This window comes from Budorcas taxicolor, chromosome 18 (genome assembly GCF_023091745.1).
Source record: "Budorcas taxicolor isolate Tak-1 chromosome 18, Takin1.1, whole genome shotgun sequence".
NCBI lineage: Eukaryota > Metazoa > Chordata > Mammalia > Artiodactyla > Bovidae > Budorcas > Budorcas taxicolor.
The window spans coordinates 41,420,261-41,437,201 of NC_068927.1; the positions used below are offsets into that span (position 1 = coordinate 41,420,261).

Below are 16,941 nucleotides of genomic sequence, written 5' to 3' on the forward strand. Positions count from 1 at the left end.
ACTCAAGTAATTTCCTCAGAAGGGGTACCTAGATGGGAAACTTTGATCCTTGCATGCAAGAAAATGTCTTATTCTCCCTCCATACCCACTTGATGGGCTTTTCAGGTTGTGCTACAGATAAAGAACCTGTCTGCCAGTGCAGGAGACTTAAGAAACACGGGTTCAATCCCTGGGTCAGGAAGATCCCCTGGAGGAGGGCAGCAAACCACTCCAGTATTCTTGCCTGGAGAATCCTATGGACAGAGGAGCCTGGCAGGCTATGGTCCATAGGGTTGCAAAGAGTCGGACACAACTATAGCGGCTTAGCATGCACGCATGCACCCACTTGATAGTTCAGCTGACTATAGAATTCTAGGTTCAAAATAATTTCTCCTCAGAACTTTGAAGACCTTGTGCCAAATTTATTATAAAAATTCAGAAGCTTGAAGTCACTCAGTTCTCATTCTTTTATAGGTGGCCTGGTATTTCTCTCTCATATTTTCAAGGGTTTTCTTTCTGTATTTGGGATCTGAAATGTTGTGAAGGTATGTCCAAGAGTGAGTTTTTCTAGTTCATTCTCCTCAGCTTTCTATGGGCCAAGTCTGATTACTTGTATGTTACTTCAGCTCTGGGAATTTTTTTTAACATACTTTCTTCCATCTTTTTCATTTTATTCTTTTGGAAATTTTAATGTTCCAAAGGTAAACATACAGAATTGATCATCTTTTGTCAAAGAACAAGATTTCAATCCTCAAACATGAATAGTAAATGATATTAAACACCATTTAAAGCTATTAAATAAGGATCCCTAGAGAAGTACATTTCTGACATTTATTAGTCAGAAAAATCCAGGTAGCTTGTATCTTGCATTCATAGGACTCCTTCCAGTGTTTTCTGGTCTGTGATTGTCTATTTGTATATAAGAATAAGAAAATGGGCTTAGTTTTCAGGATAGCTTGTGCTACTTACCTCTTTGTAGGTCTCCCAGGAATATGGCTGTGGTGGTGATTTTAAACTTGGAGGGAGAGTAATAAGAGTGCACAATCATTAGTATCCCCAAGTGCAAAAATCCCACCATTCTGTTATTGCCAGCATGTTTCCAGTCCATATCTATACAGTCACTCTTCTCTTTGTGTAGAGGGGTCAGGCAGTTTAGAATGTGGGCTGCCCAACCCAAGACTGTGCCATTTTCCACTTACCCGAGGTGTGTGTCCTTTCCTGATGATATTTCCCTCACCTCCCCTGGATGTAGCCATCACCTTGACTTTTATGATAGTCATTTTCTTGTTTTCGTGTATTACCACCTATGTTTTCATTCCTAAGCAAAACAGTATAGTTTTACCCATTTTAAAAAATTTTGTGTCTTACACTGTTAGTACTTGAAAGATAAAGCCACTCAGTAAATACTGATTAAATGAATGAGCAGGTAAGTGAGAAAAAATGAATGAATGAGTGAATGAATCCTAGTTTGACCGGATCTCTCCCTTGCGCATGGACGCAGGATTCTCAAGACAGCACTAGGATTAATGTAGAATGCTACAAATTTCTGGACTGACCTGTTTCCACGCTTCAGAGCAGCATCATCTACCCCAGACCTCTTAGTGGATCTGGAGGAAATGTTGGTACATCAGTGTGCAGACATAGGCTGGAAATGGTCCAGTGGCCCCCACATCACAGGTGCTGGGATCTCCCTCCCATCGATGGCTCCCCTGGGATGTCGTCGTGCTTGGCCTTATTCCAGGGGGCTGGCTGCTCTCCAGGAGGTTCCCAAACATTACATAACTAATTGTATTTATCTATTGTTTTCTTTGCAATCCTGAATTCTGCCACAGAATTCACATCCTGGGTAAAGTGAATGGTGTAATTTTCCATCTGCATGACATTCTTTTTTATTTTGTTAGTGATTTATTTAAAGATATGATTGCCAGGAAAGGGTTTTGTTTGCATAGTAATTCCATATTATCTTCTCTGTAAATTCCATGCAATTCTGTGTGTCTTTTCAAGGGCTGGTACTGATTCCTTAGTATTATCTTCAAAGGGTTGGTGAAACCTCCTGATTTTAGGTCACTGAGAAATACTTCTTAGGCAAATAGAAAAGCTCCTTCCCTTGCTTTAATTTTGTTTTCATACGTGGTTTGAGCACATAAAAGGAGAAACATGCAGATATGCTTTTCCTCATACTGTTTTGCAGAAATGACAGCATACTTTACACAGTAGTTCTAACACTACTTTTTAAATGCTTCTTAGAGAGTATTCCACAACACTAACAAGTTTAAAAGGGTCATTCTTTTTCATGGATGTATAGGAATTCTTTGAATTTATATACCAAGTTTTACTTTTAACCTTTTGTCACTGAGAAATAGAACACAGATTCAGAACTGTACATATTGTGTGCTGTGGTAGCCAGAGTAATGGCCTCCCCAAGATGTCCATGTCCCCAGTATCTATGGATATTTTACATTGCATGGCAAAGGGGAATTAAGGTAGAAAATGGAATTTAGGTTACTAATGAGCTAACCTTAAGGTACAGAAAATATCCTGGGTGACTCAATCAATAATAGTCACAAGGGTCCTTAAATGTTCAAGAGGGAGGCTGAAATATCAGGCTCAGTGTCAAAATGTTGCCCTGCATGAAAGATTATACCAGCCATTTCTGGCTTTGAAGCTAGAAAGGCCAAAGAATTCAGGCAGCCTCTAGGAAATAGGTAAGGCAAGAAAAGTTGTTTTCTTTTAGACCCTCTAGAGAGGAACACAGCCCTGCCAACGCCTTGATTTTAAGCCAGGTGAGACCCATTTTGGATTTGGACCTACCAAACTTTTAATAGAAGAAGTTTATGTGTTAAGCCTCTAAGTCTGTGGTAGTTTGTTGTAGCAGCATTAGAGAACTCATATACATGCAAGTACAGTGTAACAAATAGTCACAGAGCATACATTATGTAATTGCCACCAAGATCAATAATAGAATATTTCGAACCTTCATTAGGCTCCTGTGTGTTCCTTCCCCGTCAGACTCCCTTCGCTCCAACTTCCCTCTACGTAATCGTCATTTTCTCCTTCACAATCATTATCTCCTTGCTTTCACTTATAGTTTATATTCCTGTGTATGGTAGCTAAATATTACAATTTAGTACTGCCTGCTTTTGGAATGTACATAATTGGAATCAATCCACGTGTCTCATCCACATTGCTGCTTGTAGCTCTAGTTGCGTTTCATCTTCATTGTTGTGAAGTATTCCATTATGTGAATGTGTGTTCAGAGACAGGAAGTAGCAGGGAAGGCCGATGTCATTGGTCTTGAGGGAGGCCTCTTGGAACGCGTGAAATTTAACCCCCATCTCCAGCTGCAACTTTTTCTTCGTTTGAAAGCTTCTATAACTGGGCAGCATGAGTACAAAGATGCACAAAAGCATAGCTCCTGCCCTCAGAAAGCATAGAATGGAGTGGGGGGAACTGACATAGAAACTAACAGTTATGTAATGCCATACAGTGAATGAGTGAAAATTATTGAAAAGAATCGCTCTGTCTTGCAGTTTGCATGGAAGGTCCCAGAGAAAGTGACCCTTGAAATATTTGTTAGTCAAGTGGAAAAAAAAGGAGGGCCTCGGCATGACAGGCAGGGAAACTACTTGTGAAAACACAGAGAAACACTATGTAAAAATATGACGAGCATGAAATGACAAAGAATTGTAAGTTCTTAGGGCGTGAATCAGAGAGAAACTGAAACTTGGGAGGGGACAGGCAGGGGCCGGAAATGAAGCTGTAGGCTGGTGTATAGTAGGTGGGAACCAGTTCTCAGAGGCCTGCCCTTGACTGGCCAACTAAGAAGCTCAGACTTCATCCTCAGGGAGCAGGGAATCCCTGAAGGGCTCAGACCTGAATATGGCAAATATAAGATCATTAAAACCTTTTCAGTTAATTTGATACTGAATTTTTTTCATTTAAAATTTTCAGATTTTCTTAGAAGTGGTTAAACCTGTATATTAGATATTTATAAATACTTGCTGGTGGTTTGATCTAGGTCTCAAAGCTGATCTTTCATCCATCTTGACTTTCCTGTGGAATGTGAAAGTACCTAATTTAAAGATTACCCTTAAAAAAAAAACTCAAAGGGAAACCACACATATTTGGTTTGAATCACCATATGAGAACTTCAAAGGAAGTAATACTTCCTGATTTAAACTGTGAAATATATTGTTAGAGAACATGGTTAATGGGTGCTTCAGAGTCAAATTCAGAAAAGCAACATGGTGGAAGTGACTCCAGAAGTACCCACTTCCTTGAAAGGCCCAATTACAGTGAAACCTCATTGTCCGTTTTCACTCTGTGCATCTCAAGAGAAGCATCTGAGTTTTTAGCACAATTTGAGACTTTTGAGGTTTATCCTAATTAAACTAAAGAATGGAGGTTTAGGAAAAAGAAAGTTAAATTACTCAAGTCATTAAAAATGTTTGGGGCTCTTCAGAGTATTGGTGGCTCAGTGAAAATTACTCAAGTCATTAAAAATGTTTGGGGCTCTTCAGAGTATTGGTGGCTCAGTGATAAGGAATCCACCCGCCAATGCAGGAGGCATAGGTTCGAACCCTGTGACAGGAAGATCCCCTGGAGAAGGAAATGGCAACTCACTCCAGTATTCTTGCCTGGAAAATCCCATGGATAGAGGAGCCTGGTGGGCTATAGTCCAGGGGGGTGTGAAAGAGTCGAACATGACTGAGCGGCTAACACTTTCACTTTCGCTTTCATATGAGTGATATGCTACATAGTTGTAAGGTGGCTTTCTCAAAACTCATCAGATTGCACCCTGATGATAATATAAGGTGCGTTATTCCTATGAATGTGAAATTATTTTCTTAATCAGCTACTTTAAATTACATTCTCAGCTATTAAATATTTCAAACATAAAGAAAAACACGGAGAATAATATACCAGTATCATCTTTTATACTTAACCCAAATTTAAGAAAGCTTGAACAAATAGAAATGCCCATGATTTTGATCAGGAAAATCAAAATTATAAATAAGTCAGTTCTCCCTGTAAATGCAGTGTGATCCCAGTGATAATATCAGTAAGGTGTTTTTTTTGTTGTTGTTTTTGTTTTTAAATTAGGTTCATTCTAAAACTCCTTTAGGGAAGAAATAAATTCCTGATTGCCTAGAAAATTCTACAAGAATAATGTGGGAGAACTAGCTACACTATACATTGAAACTTATGAACACTGGAGTGGGTTGCCATTTCCTTCTCCAATGCATGAAAGTGAAAAGTGAAATTGAAGTCACTGAGTCATGTCCAACTCTCAGCGACCCCATGGACTGCAGCCTACCAGGCTCCTCCACCCATGGGATTTTCCAGGCAAGAGTACTGGAGTGGGGTGCCATTGCCTTCTCCATTAAAAACCTATAGTAAATACAATTGTATGGTTCATGAACATGAAGAGAAAGTAACCATCAAATCAATGTTTATTTTTATTTTCATCCTTATTAATCATCATCAGTAACAGCAGCATGTCCTAATCCCCTAAAATCCTATCCTCCCCCAAATCCATATGTCCCAGTGTCCTATGTGAGCAAAATAAAAACCCTCATTTGCTTAAGTCACTTTGCTCTTTTATCTTTTGATACATAACAGACTACCCTCAATTTAGTGGTTTAAAACAACTAGCAATCACTTATTTTGCTCATAGATCTGTGATTTAGGATTCAGCAAGGGCAGCACTATTTGCTCCACATAAGGACAACTAGGCAAGCTTGAAAGTAGAGGCTGATAGCATTTTTTAGCTCATCCATATCCAGCACTTGATCCTAGTTGTTGGCAGGGCCCTCACCAGGTTCTGTTTGCTGCAAGCCCTATTGTGGCTTCTCCATGTGGCTGCTTGCTTCCTTGTGAGGTGAACAGTGGACTCAGTTGTTGAGATGAGAAATCTCCTGCAGTCTAATTGTCATTTCTTTTGGTTATCTCTTTTTCATCAGATTAATATTAAGAATTACTTTATGCTTTGGTGTTCTACAATTTCACCTAAATGGATTTACCTTTATTTATCCCACTTTAAACTTGATATGCTTCTTTAATATAAGTACCTTTCATCAATTCTGGAAAATTCTCAGCAGTTATTTCTTCAGTGTTTTCATCTCATCTGTTTTCTCCTTCTGGAAATTCTTTTATATATATATATGTCTTTCCCATGGAATCAAAAAAATCTTTTCATTTCTCCTTTATATTTTTTTTCTTTTCACCCCCTGCAATGAAAGCACAGAGTTTTAACCACTGGATCATCAGGGAAGTCCCTCCTTTACATTTTTCCCTTGTATGATACATTCTGGGTTTTCTCTAAGATTTTTCTTCCAGTTGACTCTTCAGCTGTTTCTACTCCATTTATTTAGTTTGTATTTCATCAGTTTGGCTTTTCAGTTTTAGAAGTTCTATTTGGTTTCAATACTTTCATTAATCTCCTTCACATGGTTTCTATTTCTTCATCTACATCTTTAAGGATTTTGAGAATGCCACATGTTAGACTTTTCTATTATCTCAAACTTTTGGAATACAAATTTACATGTTTGTGGTAACCACTGATTTTCCTCATATTGAATTGATTCTTCAGATGACTTGAAACATAGGTGTTGTTAGCTCATCTTTAGCATGTGCTGTGGAATGAATGTTTGTGTCCCTACCCCCTCACTCCCAAATTCATATTTTGAAATATAGTACTCAATGTGATGGTAATTGGAGGGTAGTACCTTTGGATGTGATTAGGACATGAGGGCAAACTCTTCATGACTGTGGTTAGTGCTCCTTATAAAAGAGACCCCATAAAGCTCCCTTGTCCCTTCTTCCATGTGAGTGAGAAAATAGTGTCTGTGAACCAGGAAGCAAGCTCTCCCCATACGCTGAATCTGCCAGTACCTTGATCTTGGACTTCCCAGCCTCCAGAACTGTGAGAAATAAGTGTTTGTTGTTTAATCCTCATAGTCTATGGTATTTTATTATGGCAACCCAAACAAACTTAGCACAGCATAAGTACAAGATCATGAATGGTCCTTCAGAACAATTTTTTATTTCTTCAAGACCTTGCAACTTGTATCTTCTCAGCTTCTAATTCTTTCACTTATGTTGCTGTTTGGTTGCCCAGCTGTGTCCAACTCTGCAGCCCCATGGCACACCGGGCCCCTCTGTCCCTCTCCATCTTCCGAAGTTTGCCCAAGTCCATGTCCATTGCATTGGTGATGCCATCCAGCCATCTCATCCTCTGATGCCCTCTTCTCCTTCTGCACTCAATCTTTCACCTATCAGTTCAGTTCAGTTGGTCAGTCATGTCCAACTCTTTGCTACCCCATGGACTGCAGCACGCCAGGCTTCCCTGTCCATCACCAACTCTGAGGGTTACTCAAACTTATGTCCATCGAGTTGGTGTTGCCATCCAATCATCTCATCCTCTGTTGTCCCCTTCTCCTCCCACCTTCAATCTTTCCCATCATCAGGGTCTTTTCAAATGAATCAGTTCTTCACATCCAGTGGCCGAAGTATTAGAATTTCAGCTTCAGCATCAGTCCTTTCATCTATAATAAAGTGTAGATTTGGATCCTGTACCTATACATGAGACTTTGATTTCTAGCAGGGGTGTCTTTCCCTTATTCAGAGTGCAGGGTAGAAGACAGGCTTCATCACTGCCTCCCTAGCCCTATAGGTAGAATTTTTCTAGTTCCCTTTTTGGAAAGAGGCATCCTTTCCAAGATCCTGGACTTATGCAGAATCTAAGTTCAGTTCCTCATTCCCAGATAGGAGCATAGCCATATGCCCTGTTTCTGGAGAGTAGTTAAACTGAAGCCATTACATCATAAGATTGTATATACTTCACAAATCTCTGAGTTCTTTTTTTAATTTCTGAAAGTGAAAATGAAAATTGGTCACTAAGTCATGTCCGACTCTTTGATGACCCCATAAACTGTAGCCTGCCAGGCTCCTCTGTCTGTGGGATTTCCCAGGCAAGAATACTGAAGTGGGTTACCATTCCTTTTCCAGGGGATCTTCCTAACCCAGGGATCAAACCCAGGTCTCCTGCTTGGCACATGAATTTTTTATTTCTAGCACCTGATGAATTCTTCTTTCTTTTTTTTAGACTTGGATAAGTATTAAAGCTACATGTCTGTCATACTTTTAATAAGTTCTTTTTGTATTTAAAGTGAAAGGATGTGCTGAGTCAGCTTTCTCTGCCCTCGTGTCAGAAGTTAATGTAGTTAACAGTGTTTATATATTTCTTGGGGTAGCGTTCTTAGAGAATCTGCATTGAGTCACTGGCTGCTCATTAAAAATGTGGGTTCTTGGGTTTCATCTATGTTTTATTGCATCAAAATCTGGAGATGGTGCTAGAAAGCATCTGTTTTATTGTGGACTAAAAAGTAAGTGTGTAGCAAAGTTGCAGGAAATGATTTATATAGAGAGAAATCAATTGTGTTTCTAGACAGAGAACAATGGGAAATTGAATTTTAAAAAAAAGCAATATTACTTACAAAAGCATTAAGAAATACAAATTACTTAAAGATAAACTTGACAAAAGATGTGGAAAACTATAAAACATTGCTGAGAGAAATTAAAGACAAAATTGATTGAAGAACTGTACCTTGTTAATATAGGTAAATGAAATACTAAGATGTCATTTTTCTCCAAAATTCATTTATGGATTCAATACAATTCAAATTAAGATCCAAGTTGCTTTTTTTTTTTTTTTGATAGAAATTGACAAACTTATTCTCAAATTCATATGGAAATGCAAAGAATTTAGAATTGTACCAAAACAACTTTGGGATAGAAGAATAAAATTGAAAGGCTACTATGACTTGATTTCAAGACAACTCTAAGCTATGATAATCAAGATAGAGACTTCCTAGGTGGCTCAGTGGTAAAGAATCCACCTGCCAATACAGGATGCACAGTAGACACAAGTTTGATCCCTGGGTTGGGAAGATTCTCTGAAGGAGGAAATAACAACCAGTATTCTTGTCTTTAAAATTCCATGGACTGACTGACCCTGGTGGGTTACAGTCCATGGGGTCGCAAAGAGTTGGCCATGCGTAAGTGACTGAGCATACACACAGTCAAGATAATCCAGGATAATATCCCCATCTCAAAATTCTTAATCACGTCTTTTGTCATGTAAGAGTATTCACCCTTTTGTGGTAGGAGGTAATATTTATAGGTTCCAGGAATTAGGACGTGGTTATCTTTGGGGCCATTATTTGGCCTACCACAGACCCTGTGTTGGTGCCCAGTTGTTTTAGCTCTTTATACTATGGAGTCCATCTTTCCTACTGATTCTCAGCAGCTGCTGTGTCAAAAGTCAAGTTTACATATATGTGTGCATTTATTCTGTTTTGTATTCTGTCGCCTCAGTTATTTTGCACTTTTTGCCCAATACCACAGTCTCTTAATTACAATGTATTTATAATAGATTTTAGTATATGAAAGGGCAAGTCCCCTTACTTGGTGTTTCTTTAGAAATGTCTTGGTTAATATTGGCCCTTTAATTTTTACACTTAAATTTTATAAAGAACCATCAAATTATACCTGCTGGCATTTTGTTTAGTAGCACATTAAAATTATAGATTTAGATCAGTTGGAGAAAATTTGACAGTTTTATAACATTGAGTCTTCTCTTCAAAACATAACCTAGTTCTCCATTTATTTAGATCTTTCTTAATATCTTTCAGTAAAGTTTTATAATTTGTTCCTTGAAGGTCTTATGTATATTTTATTAGATTTATTCCTAGGTACTTTATATTTTTGTTGCTATTTTAAACAATATCTTGAAAGTTAATTTTTGACTGTTGCCCTCTATAGAAATGCAGTTGATTTTTGTATTTTAATTTAATAACCATCAATCTTACTGTGTCTTATTAATTTTAAAAAATGTTTATAGATTCTTTAGGATTTTTCAGATAAGATCATCCTAAAATGTGAGTAATGACGGTTTGTTCTTTCTATTTATACATTTTCCCCCTTTTTCTTGTCTCATTGCGCAAGAATGGAGCTCAAGTATCATATTGAACATCTAGTATATCTTAGATGGCAGGTTTTTGAAAGCCCATGGTTACATTTTCTGGTCTTTGATACAATGTAGTCTAGTACATTCACAGATTTTAGGGCAGGGAAAGAGGTTTTACAGCACATCTCCGTGCTTCTTACCTGTGAAACCAGGACACTATAATCATAAATGAGAAGCTTCCCTATTTTAAAAATATTGTAATAGTTTGATCTTCTGTTACGGAATCTATCCTTAGAGCTTTCTAGTTCCTGCAGGCTTTTCAACCTTGCTGCCTTTTGCCAAAACAAGAAAAATCCCTGCTTTGAAAATCTTGTGGAAATGTAGCATTTGTAATGTAACACTAAAATTTAAATTAACCCCTGCAAATGCAAGTCTGGGTATTACTTTACTCCTGTTCTGCTCTGGGTTAGGGAAATGGCTAGTTACAAATAAGACAGTTACCTTTGAAGTAATTAATAATTCCCAAAGAAACATTGGCTCATGCTTTATTATAATACCTCTCCTCTTTTTTTTTTTTTTTTTTTTTAAGGAAGGCAGACAATGTAACAGATTGCGAAAGCTTTAAGCCTGACAATAATGAATAGGCTTGCAGTTTATTCCACAGTACATTTGCAATTCTCTTTCTTTGCCATTCTGAAAGTTGGATCTCTGTCAAAATACTTTTCTCTTGACCAGGGAGTATGAATCACTGCCTTCACAACAGGTTTGAAGATTAAAACTCTAAAATACTGAAGTAGGGTAATAACGTTTGGGCTCTCTGAAAATTTTAATGATGTTCTTGAGTGTTGTCAAGCTAGCACCTGATCTGTACTTCCAGGGATCCCATGGATTGGGGGAACCCTTTGAATAAATCAACTGTCCCAAACATTACAAAGGTTGCTCTTGTTTGTTGTAATCAAAGCAGTCCTTGCCTGATGACCACTGTGTTGCCAAGCGCTAGAGGGGACAGAGACGAGTGTGTGTGTGCCTGTGTGTATGCTTAGTTGTGTCTGACTCCTTGCGACCCCATGGACTGTAGCCCTCCAGACTCTTCTGTCCATGGGATTTCCCAGGCAAGAATACTGGAGTGGGTTTCCATTTCCTTCTCTAGGGGGTCTTCCTGACCCAGGGATGGAACCCGTGTCTCCTGTGGCTCCTGCATTGGCAGGAGGATTCTTTACCACTGTGCCACCTGGGAAGCTCAGAGACAAAAATCCTTGTTTTTAAAAGGATAGTCAGGGAGAGAAGGTACTAAAGATACAGAACCTAAGTAGCAATAGAAGACAGTGCAACATAAAATATCACAAGGAGTTATAATGATGACATTTAGTTAATAACCAGTAATATCACTTGGTTGTTCAAAATGTATTTGCTGCAATACTGAAAATTACATCTAATGTAGCATCAAAATTATCTCAGATGTTTAAAATGTTACACGCAGAGCAAATACATAGTTTTTCCTTAAATAGCTTGAGATTATAATGGTATAAGGAGAACCTATTAAATTATCAAATATTTAGAGCATTGATTTTTGAGGGAGAACATGGAGAGACAGAAACTATTCAACACTGTTAATACTATTGATGTTTATGTGTAAATTAATGCAACCATTCTGGAAGATAATATAGCCATAGCTGTCAAACTATCAAATGTGCATCCTTTTGTTCTGGCATTATACTTCCAATTGCGGTGAGCTGGGTAATTTAGATTAACTTCCTCAGTCTCTCTCTCACATGCACACAATCTCAGAGCAACTAAAAGAATAAAAGAACAAGAAAATATAGATATATATATTTTTTAACATTTCATTTTTACTATTTTTTTTTAATTTTTATTTTTACTTTATTTTACTTTACAGTACTGTATTGGTTTTGCCATACATTGACATGAATTCACCATGGGTGTACATGCCTTCCCAAACATGAACCCCCCTCCCACCTCCCTCCCCATAACATCCCTCTGGGTCATCCCCGTGCACCAGCCCCAAGCATGCTGTATCCTGCATCGGACATAGACTGGCGATTCATTTCTTACATGATAGTATACATGTTACAATGCCACTCTCCCAAATCATCCCACCCTCTCCCTCTCCTTCTGAGTCCAAAAGTCCACTCTACACATCTGTGTCTCTTTTGCTGTCTCGCATACAGGGTCATCATTACCATCTTTCTAAATTCCATATATATGTGTTAGTTACTATATTGGTGTTTTTCTTTCTGGCTTACTTCACTCTGTATAATCGGCTCCAGTTTCATCCATCTCATTAGAACTGATTCAAATGTATTCTTTTTAATGGCTGAGTAATACTCCATTGTGTATATGTACCACAGCTTTCTTATCCATTCATCTGCTGATGGACCTCTAGGTTGTTTCCATGTCCTGGCTATTATAAACTGCTACGATGAACATTGGGGTACATGTGTCTCTTTCAGTTCTGGTTTCCTCGGTGTGTATGCCCAGCAGTGGGATTGCTGGGTCATAAGGCAGTTCTATTTGCAATTTTTTAAGGAATCTCCACACTGTTCTCCATAGTGGCTGTACTAGTTTGCATTCCCACCAACAGTATAGGAGGGTTCCCTTTTCTCCACACCCTCTCCAGCATTTATTGCTTGCAGACTTTTGGATTGCAGACATTCTGACTGGTGTGAAGTGGTACCTCATTGTGGTTTTGATTTGCATTTCTCTGATAATGTGATGTTGAGCATCTTTTCATGTGTTTGTTAGCCATCCGTATGTCTTCTTTGGAGAAATGTCAATTTAGTTCTTTGGCCCATTTTTTGATTGGGTCGTTTATTTTTCTGGAATTGAGCTGCATAAGTTGCTTGCATATTTTTGAGATTAGTTGTTTGTCAGTTGCTTCATTTGCTATTATTTTCTCCCATTCAGAAGGCTGTCTTTTCACCTTGCTTATATTTTCCTTTGTTGTGCAGAAGCTTTGAATTTTAACTAGATCCCATTTGTTTATTTTTGCTTTTATTTCCAGAATTCTGGGAGGTGGATCATAGAGGATCCTGCTGTGATTTATGTCGGAGAGTGTTTTGCCTATGTTCTCCTCTAGGAGTTTTATAGTTTCTGGTCTTACATTTAGATCTTTAATCCATTTTGAGTTTATTTTTGTATGTGGTGTTAGAAAGTGATCTAGTTTCATTCTTTTACAAGTGGTTGTATTCAGTTTTCCCACCACCACTTGTTAAAGAGATTGTCTTTACTCCATTGTATATTCTTGCCTCCTTTGTCAAAGATAAGGTGTCCATATGTGTGTGGATTTATCTCTGGGCTTTCTATTTTGTTCCATTGATCTATATTTCTGTCTTTGTGCCAGACCCTGATGCTAGGAAAGATTGAGGGTAGGAGGAGATGGCGACGACAGATGATGAGATGGTTGGATGGCATCACCAACACAATGGACATGGGTTTGGGTAGACTCCAGGACTTGGTGATAGACAGGGAGGCCTGGCGTGCTGCAGTTCATGGGGTTGCAAAGAGTCAGACACGACTGAGCAACTGAACTGAACTGAACTGAACTGAACCTGAATGTTCTAAGGTATCTTTTATATATGAGAAATTTAACTTCTCTTCTGTATGTAGGATGGTTGGTCCTCACTACATACCCTTCTTGGTAGAACGGAGAAAATAGTCACCTCAGTGATTTGGTGCAGGGCTTAATTCTGTCACAGACTCTTGGCTGCCAGTGGTTAGATTCGGTTATCTGGGATCACTAATATCCCCTAGTTACCACCCAGTTCCTGGAGGAAGATAACATCTTAATAGGGTTTCAGATTATATCTACATTTTCTTATGTACACTGACCAGCCAGCCCTCCATCAAAAATAACCAAGTATATAAGGAGATACTACAATCTGATGGAATATTAAGATAAACAGTGAGAGCAAACCTATAGAGAGCCAAGTAATAGAATTTTTCAGACACAGATTTTTTAAAATGTTCTCAGTGAAAACATTGAGCAGAGGCCTGGGAACTACAAAAAATCCAATAGGAAGTCTTGCACTGAAAAGCTATGATGACAAATTAAGAACTCAGTAGATGAATTTAATAGCCTGTTAGGTACAGCCAGAGGTAGATTTTGTAAACTGGAAATTAAATAAAATAACCAGTACACTAAAGCATGTGAGGACATAATGCAGAAAAGAGCATAAGAACTGAGGGGAATGGGGCAAAAAGCTTGTGTGTGTGTGTGTGTGTGTGTGTGTGTGTGTGTGTGTATAAAGAAATGGGAAAATGGAGCATAAGCAGTATTTGAAGAGATAATGACTTTAAAATTCTCCGAATTGTTGAAAGATATTTATCCATAGATTCAAGAAATGCAGTAAATCTCACAAAGGATAAATCCTAACTACAAGAATGTTACAGTCAAACTGCAGAAAAACAAAGAAAATCTTGAAGTGGTCATAGAAAAGACATATTATCTCAAATGAGCAATAAGACAGTCAACTGAATTCTCAATAGAAATGGTAGAAGACAAGAAAGAATAGCTTGATGTCTTCAAAGTGCTTAAAGAAAATATACAGGAAACTGATCATAAATGTATTCAGTGACATTAATTATACTATATGTTGGAATGAGAAGTTGGAAACCACTTAAATATCCACAGAAGGGACTGGTTAAAAGTATTTAGTACATCTTTAGGTGATGATATGTAAAAATGTTCCAGATGTATTCAGTCAGTTCAGTTCGGTCGCTCAGTCGTGTCCAACTCTTTGCAACCCCATGGACTGCAGCATGCCAGGCATCCCTGTCCATCACCAACTCCCAGAGCTTTCTCAGACTCATGCCCATTGAGTCAGTGATGCCATCCAACCATCTCATCCTCGGTCATCTCCTTCTCTTCCCGCCTTAAATCTTTCCCAGCATCAGGGTCTTTTCCAATGAGTCAGTTCTTCACATCAGGTGGCCAAAGTATTGGAGTTTCAGCTTCAGCATTAGTCCTGCCAGTGAATATTCAGGACTGATTTTATTTCGGATTAACTGGTTTGATCTCCTTGCAGTCCAAGGGGCTCTCAACAGTCTTCTCCAACACCACAGTACAAAAGCATCAATTCAGCACTCAGCCTTCTTTATGGTCCAACTCTCACATCCATACATGACTACTGGAAAAACCATAGCTTTTTTGGACCTTTGTAGGCAAAGTAATGTCTCTGCTTTTTAATATGCTGTCTGGGTTGGTCATAGCTTTTTTTCCAGGGAGCAAGCATCTTTTAATTTCATGGCTGCCGTCACCATCTGCAGTGATTTTGGAGCCCAAGAAAATAAAGTCTGGATTCCATTTCCTCTACATGAAAGAAGGTGCAAAGTGAGGGTCAGATTAGACTCCTGGACTCAGATCTGTTAATGCCCTGACTCCTCCTAAATCTAGGAAAGATCAGTGTGAACAAGTCTCTTGGAGCCCCATGTCGACTCTCATCTTATGGTCATATGTTAGAGACCATTTCTCTTTGATTTAGAGATATTATTTTCCTTTATAAGAAATTTAAGGATACAGTTAAGATATTGGGTTAAATTTTTTTTTAAGTTTTTTTTCTGCTTAAAGTTCAGTCTCACTTGCAATATAAGCTGTTCTCTAAAGTTAAGAAAGTAATAGTATTTTTGTTTCTCAAAGATAAGCTAATTATTTAGCATTGGTTAAATTACATTCCCTCAGTCCATTGCAGGGAGCTGTTGCAATAATCTTGACTGTTTTTGCTAATAAGAAGTTATGGTTGATCTAGGGTAATAGAGCATCATTTAGGGTAATAAAATCTGAATTGTTTTTGCAGGTCGAGAGATCCGTCTGCCCCTCCGAATCAAAGGGGAAGGAATGGGACCAAAGATTCATTTCAACTTTGAGTTGCTGGATATTGGAAAAGTTTTTATTGGATCTGTACATTGTTATGAGGTAAACATAGGATTGTTCACTGAGACTCAAAAGTATGTGCTGTTTTTGTTTGATTTTATGTGTTTTTATTGATAGGAAATTTTTGCCATCATATTTTTTACTGTTACATCTGTTTGGACCCCAAATGATCAAACTCCTCTTCCTCCATCCAGTCTTACTGAAGGAAGCAACTTTTTCCATCCCTTTCAGCCCTTCTAACTTTACAAAAGGCATCAAATTCATAATTTTATTGATTTTATCAGCATCATTTTATGAATTGCAAAGGGGGAACACCATAAATATTATACATCTTCCTATCTGTTTAATTCTTGTTCTCTGACAACATAAATTCTACAGATCAGAGAATGGAGGACCTTTTACATTTTCCAGAATGTCCTAATGAGGATAGCTGTTTTCACACTTCAGAGTTTTCTCTAATTTAAAATTTTAATTTAATTTTCTCTGATTTAAAAACCAATCATCCTGATTCCTGGAAGCAATCTCCCTGTGTTATCTTTCCAATTAAATAGAAAATGATTTTTTTCCATGGTGTTCCCATGGGTTCATGAGGATCAAAATTACTGCAGCGTCACTTCATCATTAAATTCTTGTCTAGGACATTTGCTTACACTATATAAAACTATAACCTAGAAAGGTTATTGTAGAAAGACTCCTAAATTGTGTTTCCATGTCTATAGATGTAAAAACGAAAGCCTTCATTTAGTGAGAGACAAACAGGCACCAGGTTCCATGCTTTATTATGTGTACATGCCTACATATTCATATGTCATTTCCAATTTTTATGTACCTATTTTATAAATGAGAAATATGAGGCATAGCAATTAATTCAACATTCTCGCCCATCAAGTGTGTGGACCACATGTATTAGTTCTCTTGGTCCTCACAAAACCCATATGAAGTAGATACAATGACTGTTCCCATTTTATAGCTGAGGAAGGTAGATAAGGTAATGCTGCATACTATAACAAACAAATACAATCACATATCTATTTTGTTCCTAACATAAAGTCCCAGACAAGCTTGCTCATCAGCAGAGGGCTCTCCTCCTGCAGAGGATCAG

At 38.0% G+C, this 16,941-nt stretch overlaps 1 protein-coding gene across 1 annotated transcript in view; it reads left to right on the plus strand.

The window, feature by feature from the left end:
• Positions 1-16,941, plus strand: part of HYDIN (HYDIN axonemal central pair apparatus protein) — a 317,377-nt gene that overhangs the window by 87,788 nt on the left and 212,648 nt on the right. The window contains 1 exon segment of the mRNA XM_052656756.1: positions 15,763-15,881. Coding sequence (XP_052512716.1) covers positions 15,763-15,881 — 119 coding nt within the window.